At 41.9% G+C, this 13,203-nt stretch overlaps 1 protein-coding gene across 1 annotated transcript; it reads left to right on the top strand.

The window, feature by feature from the left end:
- The first annotated feature begins 774 nt into the window (after window positions 1-774).
- On the top strand, window positions 775-12,902 carry LOC149312769 (protein FRG1-like). The gene is made up of 9 exons (XM_089526986.1): window positions 775-931; window positions 1,810-1,877; window positions 2,688-2,810; window positions 3,603-3,657; window positions 5,655-5,769; window positions 6,434-6,538; window positions 9,955-10,046; window positions 11,722-11,832; window positions 12,768-12,902. Exons 1-9 carry the CDS (start codon window positions 870-872, stop codon window positions 12,802-12,804), a joined length of 768 nt encoding a protein of 255 aa, XP_089383112.1. The 5' UTR covers window positions 775-869; the 3' UTR covers window positions 12,805-12,902.
- The last annotated feature ends 301 nt before the right edge of the window (window positions 12,903-13,203 follow it).

Genomic DNA, 13,203 nt, shown 5'->3' with positions numbered 1-13,203 from the left:
GGCATTTCTGCCTCTCTTTGAACATACAGACCTCCTCTTTTTTTCAAGGAAACCATTGGCTGCTTCTGGCTTTCCTTGCTTTAGAGAAAGACAAAGACAGTTTGATACCACTTTAATTGCCATGATACTCTATCCCTACAGAATCCTGGGATTTGTAGTTAAGTGAGACATCTCTCACACAGACCAGGCTGGATTACTACAGCAAACTGCAAATCCCAGGCTTCTCTAAAATGGAGCCATGGCAGTTAAAGTGGTGTCAGCCTGCATCTACACTGCAGAAGTAATCCAGTGTGACACCACTTTAACTTCCATGGGTCCACGCTAGAGAATTATGAGATTTGTATTTTTTGTGAGACATGTTCCATCTTAGAGAAGCCTGGGATTTGCAGTTTGCTGAGGTATTCCAGCCTGGTCTGTCAGAGAGCTCTGCTGTCTCACCAAACTACAAATCCCAGGATTCTGTAGGAAAGGGAGCCATGGCAGTTCAAGTGGTATCAAACAGCCTTTCTCTCTCTCTCTAAAGCAGAGGGCAAGCCAGGAGCAGCCAATGGATTCCTTCAACAACAACAACAACAACAAAGGGAGGAGTCTGTCTGTTGAAAAGGAAGAAGAAACGCCTGGCTCTCTTAATGAGTTAAGACTTCAACTCCCAGCATCCCTCGCCCTTGGCCATGCTAGCTAGGGTTCATGGGAAATGCAGTCCGTCCCCTGACCCCGCTTTAAGCCTCGCCTCCCTTAGTCCCTCCTTTGGCCAAACTCAGAACGTTTGACAAAAGGAGCAAGCTGTCTCTCCGCAGCCACCGTAGAAGCGCGGGAGGGCCAATGGGAGTGTTTTGTCTCTCTGCAGCTTCCGTAGTCCACAGGCAAAGATGGCGGAGTATTCCTGTGTCAAGAAAACGAAGCTGGTTCTTAAGGGGACGAAATCGAAAAGGTTCGTGTGTTTCGAACCCAGCGCCTCTTCTCAAGGCTGGGAGGGATCCATCCCCATTAAGGACTCCGTTTGGGTGCATCTACACTGTAGACATAATCCAGTTGGACGCCGCTTTAACTTGCCCTGTGGTTGATGTTCTAGGAGAGCCTCTGTGGCCTCTGGCCTCTTCCTGAGGGTTTGGCTGACTCCCCCAGAAGTCAGAGCCCTGGGCCGAGGCAGTTCAAGTGGAGAGCCGGGAGAGAGCAGAAGGGCCCCTCCGTCCTGCCTCCGTCAAGGCATCCCCAGAGCCTCTGCTTCCAGGCCTCCATTCCTCTCCCTGGAGGGAAGCTCCTCCTTAGGGCAGTGATGCCACTTCTCTAGGCAGACACTCTTTCTGGACGGTTTTCCTCTCTGCTATTCCCAGTTTCAAGAGATGTTGCCTTATCTCCCATGCTTGCTTCCTCCTCCTCCTTGTTTTTCCCTTTCCTTTGTGTGCCAGGCCCTTAAGTCTGTGGACTCAAAACAGGGACTGCCTTGTTGCCCATGTCTGTAAAATGAACTAAGCTGCTTTGGCTAAAAAAGCAGGATGAAACGTTTAACAATGTAAATCCATAGAACCAGAGGCTCCCTTTCGCCATGATGGGAACCCCTTAAAGCACAAGGAGGTTGTGTGAGAACGGCCCCGTATTTTACATAGTCAGCAAACAATTAAAACGGGAAATGGCCCTTGGTGGTGTTGCCCATAAGAGGCGTCCTTAGCACCAACAGTGCTTCATAGGCCACTATAGGAAGTAACCTCTTCACTTTGATATTTTAGAACAGTGCTGTGATGTAAGGAAAGGAAATGTACATTGCAAGCAAAGCATGCAGCTAATTTGCCCTTTTGCCTCGTTTTACAGCAAGAAAAAAAGCAAAGATAAAAAAAGGAAAAGAGAAGATAATGTTGAGGATCAGCTTGACGCTGTTGGTAAGCCTTTCCACAAGAGAGGAATGAAGAGCATGGCTAATGTTTGCAATGGGGGTGTAGGAGAGGTCTCATGGATGCCATACAGTAGCTTCTAAATGAAACAGAAAAGATAATATCGGTCCAGAAACACACTGCAGAAATAATCCAGTTTGAGACTGCTTTAACTGCCCTCGATCAATGCTAGGGGATTCTGGGAACTGTAGTTTTGTGAGACATTTAGCTTTCTCTGTCAGAGCTCTGGCCCCACAACAAACTACAGTTCCCAGGATTCCCTAGCACTGAGCCAGGGCAGTTAAAGCAGCCTGGATTATTTCCGCAGTGTGTTTTGGACCTTCGACAAATATCCCAGCCGTATGTTTTTTATGCCAGTCTGCCTGTTTCTGTTCACAGACATGATATATTATGTCACTTTGATCTGATAGTATCAGGAGAAATCTATCTACCGTACCAATGCCTCTTATTGATGGATGTTGCAGAGTGCGATGGAAACAACAGATATAGTATTGTGTTTGTACTTCTGAATTGCCAAATTGATATTCAGCTCAACATTCATTGAGTTTTCTGTACAGTCCTTGGTGCTGAACGGTATCTGAAATATATATACATATACATACATACATGTGTGTGTGTTCAAGTATTGCCAAAATTTTTCTAGAGGCCCTTTCCAAAATGAAAGATTAGACAGTGATCTGTTCAGTAATTTAATAGATTTATTCTCACTGATAAGTTGTAACCGTGTTGATTAAATAACTGTTCTTATGCATTATGCAGACAACCAATGTTTTGTTCTTAATCCCTCTCTTATATTAGAAGGCTGGTGGAAAGTAACAAACTTTGGTGAAATCACAGGAACTGTAGCCATAGAAATGGGTCTTGGAACATACATCAGTGCTCTTGACAATGGCCTGTTTACTCTTGGGGCTCCTCATAAAGGTTGGTATCAATTAATGTGGGTATAAATGTTCTGTCTCTTTGTCCCAGATAAGCTTTACTACTTACCCTAGACCATTCTAAGATCACCAACTGTATCCTATTAAACTTGAAGTAACCTCTAATCTTCATCTGGACATCATTGAAGAAGCCCTAGACTTGCAAAGAAATTCAAAGGATGTCTTGCCGATGCATATACTTTTAATTATAATTTGGGGAAATTGCTTGTTAGAATGACAGTTCCCCAAATCCTCTGAGGATGCTAAAAGTTGTAACCCATGAAAATAAATTTCCCACGTTCTGATTTTAACATATGGCTATCTCCCAGCAAGGACTCTACAATCTGTCATTCTGGTTGGAGCGAAGGGCCAAGTTAACATGATAAAAATATATGCAGACTCAAGGATACAACCAAATCCTTTCTCTTGAAGAATGCTTATGGTTCAGTCACTGAGTCAGTATTGCTAACTGTATTATTTGTCAGTCAATTTCATGATGATGTTTCTGTACTGTACACATATGCCTCTTATGCTGTAAGACCAAGGTGAAAATTTCATATTCTTCTGGTGTTGCATAAAGCTCACTTCACTAACTGCTGTGAAAATCATTTATTATTTATTTCATATGAAAAATAGACAGGAGTATGTGGTGAAAATGACAAATTAGACACTGGGAAAAGCTATAAAGGTTTCCAGTGTCTTCAGTGCATTCTTTGAATGATGTGTGGCAGTAATTGTTAACACAATTCTCCAGTTTTAAGCAAACTATCACCTAATGTGTTTTTAATGTCTTCAGATGAAGGCCCTAGCCCACCTGAACAATTTACTGCTGTCAAGCTGTCAGATACAAGGTAATTGCTTTCCTTGGCTTTAAATTACTTTTGAGTTAATTGTGCTTTCATAGATTTTGATATAAAATAATGTCTGAGATGGGTTATCTCTTCCCAGATCTCCTAGCTTAGAAACAATATTATGCGTGTGTGTGCCTGTCAACTTATGGCAACCCCAGAAATTTCATAGGATTTTTTCCCAAGCAATAAATACTCAGGTGGTTTTGACAGTTCCCTTTGAAATACACTGGGCCCTTGGGATCCACTGAGTGTTGGTTCCAGGACTCCCCATGGATACCAAGACCAGTGGATGCTCAAGTCCCATTAAATACAATGCCCCTTCTCCAAAATTACAAAAACAAGGTTTGCGTTTTTGATATTTTTATATATTTTTTAATATTTCCAAACTGTGGATGGTTGAATCTGTGAATGAGGAAATCCATGGATACGGAAGTCTGACCATACAGACTACACTACCTGATATTCATTGGCAGTCTCCCATTCAAGCACTGACCCTGACCCTGCTTCGCTTCCAAGATCAGACAGAATCTGGTGCCTTTAGGGTATTTAGACCCTTGCAACAATATTATTCCCCTCTATATGTGTAGGTTGGATGTGTATCCCTAATCAAGTTCTGTGGCAGAGGAGTACTTGTGCATATCCTATGGGGAGGTTTCTTATGAGCCACACATGCACATATTGACAGAACATGTGGGGGAGAACTGTGCAGGCAGTACTGCTAACATAACTTGTTTTCATTACCTTTGCGTATTCTGATTAGGGATGTATGGTCATAATGCTCCTTCATGTCCAGTGGGGGATTGGGGTGGACTCCAAATGGACCACGGTCTGTTTTGTCATGGAACAGGTGTATGTGCATTCATCCACATGCATGTACAACTCGTCATGATGCATTCCAACCTTGCGGCACAGCAAGGATCCCATTCATGCTGTGGGACACTGAAATATATCTAACTGAAGGGAGCCATTTTTCCATTAAAAATGAGGATGAGATGTGTGGCAGCTTTCCTTTTGCAGGATTGCACCTGATGTTCATGTAAGCTCATTGCAGCCCTCAGACTTCCTTTCCAGCATGGATCACTTACTTCATGGTATTGTTTGTATTGTATTGCTGTTTACGTTCATGCTATTACATCACCTTAGAGAAAGACGGAATATAAGTAGTATAAACGGCATCATATTGCTCTTGCTCTTTGATGTTTAAACCTGCTTTGTTTTTTTCAACATTTGACCTTAAAGGAATCTTTCTGGGCCACGTTGTAGAGTGTATGGGGAAGATATGGCCCTCCAGATGTTGTTGGTCTGCATCTTCCATCACTCTGCACCACTGACTCTGCTACCTAGGGGTGAGGGGAATGGCAGGCCAGTAGCATTTGTTGGAACATAGGCCTGATTTAAATGCTAGGGGTTGGCCAAGGATGTAGCACATGACAGGGGCATCAAAATGCCAGTGCCCTGTACACACAGGCACCGCCATTTTCACGCGACGGACGCATAGCGTCCGCACATCCCGACACCTTTGTGACGCCGCAAGTGCACCATTGGCGCCTTGCAGCATCACAAAGGTGCCACAAGAAGAACCCGCTTTTTGCGCATTATTTTTGTTCCGCGGCAGAGCCGCACGGTTTGTCTGCTGTGGCTCCCTCGCGGAGCAAACCAGGGCAGCAGGAGACCGCCCTTTTTGGGTGGTTTGTATCCCACCATAATTTACTTTTTAGTGTAAAGTGAGTTCAAGGGAGAGCCAGGCTTGTTGGATATCTATTTGTTCTATACAAACAGCAAGCATACCCTAGAACACACGAAACACTCCATTGCTGCCACCCATGTCCTGTTGTGCTGTTTGCTCTCCATTGCTAGTTTTTCACATTGTGAACAGAAAAGCTTATCCAATAAGCTTTCAGAGGACTGCATTGTTTTATATAACACAGTTTATAAACCATTAACTTCAGTAAAGATCTCATTGATTAATAATGTCATTATTATTTTCTCCCTTTAAGAATTGCATTGAAATCAGGTTATGGCAAATATCTCGGCATTAATTCAGATGGACTGGTTATTGGACGTTCTGATGCAATAGGTTCAAGGGAGCAATGGGAGCCAGTGTTTGAAGAGGCAAGTGTCTTGAACTGTTCAGAAGTTGTTTTTATTGCATACTTTCATGCGTTTAAAATATAGCTCATTTTTTGGAGCCAGAAGCACAGCTTTAGGGGTAGAGTACATGTTTTGTATGCAATAAGGTCCAGTCTGTAGCATCTTTAGTTAAATATCAGATAGCAAGTGAATAGACTCCTTCCCAAAACTTAGAGGTGTACTGGTGAACATTTGACCACCAAAATTATTTGGATTCATTGCAACTTTCACGGTCTCTACCACTGACCATGTTTGATAGGACTGTTGGAAGTTTTATGCCAAACAGAGGGCTAAAAGTTCATACCCCCTTTTTAGGATGCTGCTGCCAGATAGACACAATAATGGGCTATATCAGGCTAGGGAACTTAGGTTCCGAATAATACCAGTATTTTTTTTTAGTTTGTTAAAACACAGACCTAACAGTAATATATTACTGCAGGTTTGAATTATGAATTACATTTTTAAATTCTAGTGTTGTGCCTTTCATGAAAAGTTTTGAGTTTGAAATCAATGTGCATGTGTTCAGGTTTCAAACTGAAATTTCTGGGTTTGTCAAATCTGTAAAAATTATATAATGTTTTTATAAGAAGAATGTGATTATAGTTCTGCTAATTTGACTTTATGTTGTTTGGTTTTTTTAATGCAGGGGAAAATGGCTCTGTTAGCAGCAAACAGTTGCTTTATCAGCTGTAATGAAGAAGGTGATATAGTAGCCAAAAGTAAAACTGCAGGAAACGAAGAGATGATTAAGGTAACCTGAATGGTCTGTCAATGCTGTTCTTATATTGGTCTGTAATCTGTTTGCAGTAACACACCTCCACATGCAATTTCATCAATGGCTGTAACTGGTGGTGGTAATCATCATCATCATTATCATCATCATCATCATCATCATCTAGCAATACTTTTATCCCATTAGTTCTTGCAAATGTTTTCTCTCTACTTCCCATCATCCATAGCCACTGGCCATGTTGGTTGCAGTCTTTGATAACTGTAGGACAAAACATCGAGTTGGGGAAGGCTGACATAATCAGACCATCTGTTTAACAGATGTGCATTGTGGATCTGATTTTTTGTTTTGTTTTTGAGGAAATTATGGCACTTCAGCAATTTTAGCTGAATTTCAGCTGAAAAAGGTGGTGAAGAGTCAAGCTGGATTTTTTGTACAATGTTTCTTTAGGCCACAGCTTGGACAGGTTCAATTCTAGTCTTGTGCAAATGGAATCCACAAAGAAATTTTTTTCCTTTCTCTACAAACCCACACAGCATGCCATAACTGCATCAGTTTGATTCCATGGACAATTGGGGCTCCATTCTGCAACAGTTTCTGTTCTTTTGCCAGACAGACAGTATTCAATTTCATGCTATGTCTACATAATGGAGTTTCACATGTTGAAAACTAGATGTCCAAGGAAAAAGTGCCAATCTCAGTGCTTTCTCATACTGTAAATGACATTTCATCTTCTTCATCTTTGCAAGAGTCCTTGTAATACACAAGCGCAATCTCCATGTATGGTATACCCTGAAAGTTAATGGTGGATAGTTTGGGAGTATAATATAAAAATGCTATTACTCCAGTTCACATGTGAAAAGCACATATTTTAAGTCTTTGTGATGAGATGTTATCAAAGTAACTCCTTGGATAACTGATGTGACAGTCAGGAATAGGTTGGAAAGGGATAGCTCACATGCAACCCTTTACTAGTTTTCAGCATTTTTTCCATCCAAAAAAAGACTCCAAAGACCCAATTTTCTCCTGTAACCACTGTTTCATTCCTTGTCACAATCTGAGACAGCAGCAGAATCCATATGAAAATAACTTAAGGTGACTTTTAGTTGACTGAAACATTAAATCTGTCAAAGGTCCAGGGGAGTCAAAACTTCTCCCCAACCCTTGGAGCGTGCTCACTTCAGTTCTTGTTGTTGCGGTGTGACTTCAAGTCATATTCTGACTTCTGAACCTATTGCAAGGTTTTCTTGGCAAGATTTTGTTCAAAGGAGGTTTGCCATTGCCTTCCTCTCAGAGGGTGATTTGCTCAAGGTCACCCAGTGGTTTTCCTGGCCAAGCTGGCAATCGAACCCTCATCTCCAGAGTGATAGTCCAACCTTCTAGCCGCTCTGCCATTCTGACTCTCACACTAATCAGCTGAAACAAGGGAATTTACATAAGGCTTGATCAGCTGTAATAAAGAAGGTTACCATTCCGCAGTTGATTCATTTGGTCTAGCTGGGACTGGTACCAATTGGATTAATAAGACCCAAACCATGTAGGGCTTTAAAGGTCAAAACCAACACTTTGTACTTTGCCCAGAAGTGTGTCCCTGTTGGTGGTTTTAGACCTCTTAGCAACTTTTGATACCACTGACCATGGTATCCTTCTGGAACATCTGGGAGGAGTGTGTGTGTGTTAGGAACTGGAGGCATTGTGTTGCAGTGGTTCCGGTCATACCTCTCAGGCAGGTTCCAGATGGTGGTGCTTGGGGATAGTCGCTCCTCAGAAAAGGACCTGTTATATGGCATCCTACAAGGTGCCATTCTATCCCCAATGCTTTTTAACATTTACATGAAACTGCTGGGAGAGATCATGCAGAGGCATAGGGCAGAGTGTTACCAATACGCTGATAACACCCAAATATATTTCTCCATGCCTTCCAAAATAGCCTCAGCTAAAAATAGCATGTCTCCTCTGAATGAATGCCTGGAGGAGGTAATGGACTGGATGAGGAAAAACAAACTGAAACTGAATCCAGACAAAACAGAAGTCCTTGCTATTAAGGGTCTTAATCTGGGAATGGAGGTGAGTTAACCAGTTCTGGATGGGGTTACATTCCCCCTGGAAAACTGTGTTTGCAGCTTGGGAATTCTCCTGGTACCATCTCTCCAAATGTCAACCCAGGTAGATGCAACGGTCAGGAGTGCTTACTATCAGCTTTGGCTGATACGCTAGCCGCGCACCTTCCTAGATCTGGAGGATCTAAAGATAGTGGTGCATGTGCTGGTAACCTCAAGGTTGGACTTCTGCAATGTGCTTTACAGTGGGCTACCTTTGTGCCAAGTTCGGAAACTTCAGCCAGATTGGTTACAGAAACATCCAGGATCGAACATATTACACCCATACTCAAGTCACTCCATTGGATGCCAATTAGTTTCTGGGTAAAGTATAAAGTGTTGGTTTTGACCTTTAAAGCCCTACATAGTTTGGGTCCAGCTCATCTACAGGATCACCTTCTCCCATACAATCCGCCCCAAACACTGAGGTCCTCTGGGGGGCAGTTGCTGAAACCTGTAAGAATCCGACTAGCAGCCGTTACCCAGAGGACATTCTCATCAGCTGCCCTAAGACTGTGAACTGTTGAGGCTAAGATCATCCACTAAGGTGACCATAGCAGTTTCAACTCCATATCCTGTCCTGAAGCCATTTTGAAATGGGTCAGGGAAGTGTATGTCATGCAAAACTGACTGGAGTTGGAGGACAACTGCCTTCTCAATCATCTTGCCCAAAAAAGGAAGGTTTGAGACTGGTCTGTAGTTATTAAGGTCCAGGGGATCCAGGGAGGGCTTTTTCAGCAGTGGTCTAACTACTGCTTCTTTTAAACAGGATGGAAAATTTTCCTCCCTGAGAGATGTGGTAATAATTTGTTGTATATGAGATCTAATTGCATCTCCTCCCTAGACAATCTGCCAAGAGGGACAGGGATCAAGAAAGCAAGTTGTCTTTTTTACTTTCCCCAGCAGCTTGTCCACATCAGTGGTACTCATAAATTGAAACTGTTCCAGTGTAATCCCACTTGCAGAGTTGCTGGACCACCTTGTTGTTGGCCTCTGCTCCAATAATAGCATCTAAATCAGCACATGCAAGAGATTTTATCTGCGAAATAGTTGTTAAGAGCATCACTGAAGGTTCCAGTAGTGAGTTTGGAGGGGAGTGTACCTGAGTTAAGCCTCTCACCACTCTGAACAGCTCAGCTGGAAGTGAATCCACAGATACAATGCATGCAGAGAAGAAAACCTTATTTGCTGCATGTATTGCCACCTTATAGGAACTAAGATGTTCTCTATACCGTGTCTTATTGCATAAAAGTCAAGTTTTCTGCCATTTGCACTCTAGTCGTTTCCTTCTTGTTTCATTAAGATTTTACTTTTCTTTCCTCTCTTTTCTTGCATTAGATCAGAACATGTGCAGAAAGAGAAGCGAAGCAAAAAGATGATATTTCAGAAGAAGACAAAGGAAATGTTAAGCAGTGTGAAATAAACTACGTGTGAGTAATGAGGACTCTTTGACCATAGTAAAAAATAAAGCAAAAAAAAAAAAAGTTATATTGGAGCACAGATAACTCCTTGTGTCCCACATAGAACACTTGGGTTTAAGTCTTGATGTCTGTATAAACGTTTCTTCCTGTAAAGCCAGATAAACCTGCTTTTATAATATACTTGTGCTCAAAAAATGCCGGATCAGGGCCGTGGTGTGCAGTTGCCACAGCCCCAATCCAGCGCTCAAAGGGGTGGCACAGAGCCGCCCCTTTATGGTCATCTGACCCTGTGTCTTCTCTGCCATTGATGTAGGCCATAAATGTAGCATTATTTTTTCTTAACATGTTGATTTATATCTTTTTAAAACCATGAACAATACTGTTCTCCTCTTCCATATTCCATGATGCTTTGATGGATCTTTAAGTCTGTATAATATAGCTCTTTAAGACTAGTAACAAGGGGCAAGGCCTACAGTACCATGTTCCAGGGGTTTTTCATCACCTTTAAAAAGTGCTTCTATACAGCCAGTCATGGACTTCTGCAATGCGCTCTACATGGGGAAGCCCTTGTACCATACCCGGAAGCTACAACTAGTGCAGAATATGGCAACCAGGCTGGTTACTGGCATATCCAGAGCCAGCCACATAACACCAGTGCTTAAAGATCTGCACTGGCTGCCTATTCGCTTCCGGGCGCAATACAAGGTGCTGGTTATCACCTATAAAGCCCTAAATGGCTTGGGCCCAGGATACCTTGAGGACCACCTCTCCCCATACAATCCGCCCCGCACTCTCAGAACATCTGGGCAGCAGCTATTGAGGGTTCCAGGGGCCAGGCTAGCCTCCACGTCTAGGAGAGCTTTCACCATCTCGGCCCCGACCCTCTGGAATTCCCTGCCCATTGAGCTCCGCTCGGCCACCTCCCTGACCCAGTTTAAAAAGGGGCTTAAGACTTTTTTGTTCAAATCAGCATTCCCTGATACAGGCCCCAATTAATTCTTCCCCCCCTCTATGTCAGTAGTGGCAAGCTGGCTAGAATGTTTTTTAATGTAATTGTAATTTTAATGTAATTTGCAATTGTTGATTGTAATTGATGTTTTATAATGTTGTACACCGCCCTGGTTATTTAGAAGGGCGGTATAGAAATAAAATTTTTATTATTATTTATTATTATTATTATGCCTGCCTCCAGGATACTATAAATTGTGAGAGGCTCAAAGAAACCAATACTGTCCCCTAGCCCACCCCTGTCCCACATTTTACGTATTTTCCCCGATCAACACATAACTTTCTGTAGTTCCCAGAGGTAGCATGCTTATTTGTCATCAGTTATCCCCCTTCTGTTTTAATAATAATAATAATAATAATAATAATAATAACAACAACAACAACACTTATTTATTTATACCCCACTCTTCAGCCAAGACTATCAGAGCGGCTTACAGTTTGTTAATTAGACATTTTGTTTTGTGTGTTTTTTTTAAAAAAAATGTTTTGTCCTCTTGCTTTCCTCATAGTTTATCCAAATATGTCAATTCCACCTCTTGATTTTCAATAGTCCATTCCCCCCTGTTTTGGCTCCAATCCCAATGGTTTTCAGCCACCTGATTTTGCTGTTAGAAGGAATGATTAGAACACTTACATCTATACAGAAAAAATTTATAATTTGTATTTTCATTTCCAGGAAAAAGTTTCAGAGTTTTCAAGATCGTAAACTCAAAGTAAGCCAAGAGGACAGTAAAGCACTGAAAAAAGCTAGGAAAGAAGGCACTTTTCATGAGGCCTTGCTGGACAGGTACTCTTTCCCTTCAGATAGAATTGCTAGTTAATGGCCCATAGTAACTATGACAGCAATAACTAGAGGGTGGACTCTTAATCCATTTTTTACTTATTAATTGAACATGTTCTCTTTTTCTCTGCTTCTCACAGCTTCACCCCAAAACAGCACAAATTTGGTGGGAATTTCACCTGTCCAAATTAGTACACTTCACTGCATATGAGAATATTGGATAATGGTTTTGTGTTGTTTTATTCTGGGGGGGGAAGGCATAGTTAGTCCCTGAATGTGTGTAACCACACAGAGCGATCACTATAGGAGCCAGTACAACCTTTATTACTTTCTCAGTTCTACCATTTATGAAATACATGTAATTTCTCCAACAGAAGTTTGGGCTGGACAGGGAAATGTGACGCATGTTGGCCTCTCATGGGGCTTTCTTGGCAAGTTTCTTCAGAGGGGGGTTGCCACTTACATTCTCTGAGGCTGAAAAAGATGTAATGCCAAAGGTCACCCACTGGGTTTATATGGCCACACCAGGATTCAAACCCTAGCCTCCTGAGTTGTCCTACGTTCAAACCACTATACCATGCTGCTTCTCAGTAATCTAATATACAGAGGCCTAAATACCCTGAAGGCACCAGATGCCATCTGATCTTGTAAGCTAAAACAGGTGCAAGTCTGCCTAGTATTAGAAAAGGGGACCACTAGGGAAACTAAGTGCCATAGGTTATATTTATGAGGAAGCCAATGGAAAACAACCTTGGGTATTCCTTGGTTAAGAAAACCTATGACATTCATAGGGTTGCTATAAGTCAACAGGTGACTTGAATGCACATACACAAACAACACAATAAATGAACCCAGCATAATATAGGCTGGTTCACAAATACATTATATGGATATGTCAACAGTTTTAATACATCTTTTTTTTCCTCCCCTTGTCTTCTTAGGAGATCCAAACTGAAAGCTGATCGATACTGCAAGTAGTTGAAACCACACATGTCTCTTTTCTTTCTGTTGGTGGCTCTTTTGTATGTAAATTATTTGTAAAAACTTTTCTGTTGGAATAAATATCAATCACTGAAGTTTTGTTTCTTCTTTTTGGAATTGTTTGTGTCATTCTGCTGAAAGGTTCATTGAATTTTCCCCATAGCAAATCAGAGATAAACTGGCTGCAAAGGTGGGGTCTACCTGAAGAGAGTGACTATAAAAGGAGAGGAGCCACTGAAAAGAACTGGAGGATGTGTCAAGTACTAACAGAAGCCTTATTGGGATTCAGGCTCCTGTGTAAGGAAAAAAGATTTAACAGGACAAAAAGAGTCCAGTGAAATGCGTTGTGTATGTCATGTTCTTTGGGAAGTGAAGAGCTAGTTCAAGGGTGCTCAT

Source organism: Sceloporus occidentalis, unplaced genomic scaffold, assembly GCF_023333645.1.
Source record: "Sceloporus occidentalis isolate IW3139 unplaced genomic scaffold, rSceOcc1.0.p SCAF_5, whole genome shotgun sequence".
Taxonomy (NCBI): Eukaryota; Metazoa; Chordata; class Lepidosauria; order Squamata; family Phrynosomatidae; genus Sceloporus; species Sceloporus occidentalis.
The sequence above is the reverse complement of the archived record's forward strand: the minus strand, read 5'-3'. Positions and strand labels throughout refer to the sequence as shown.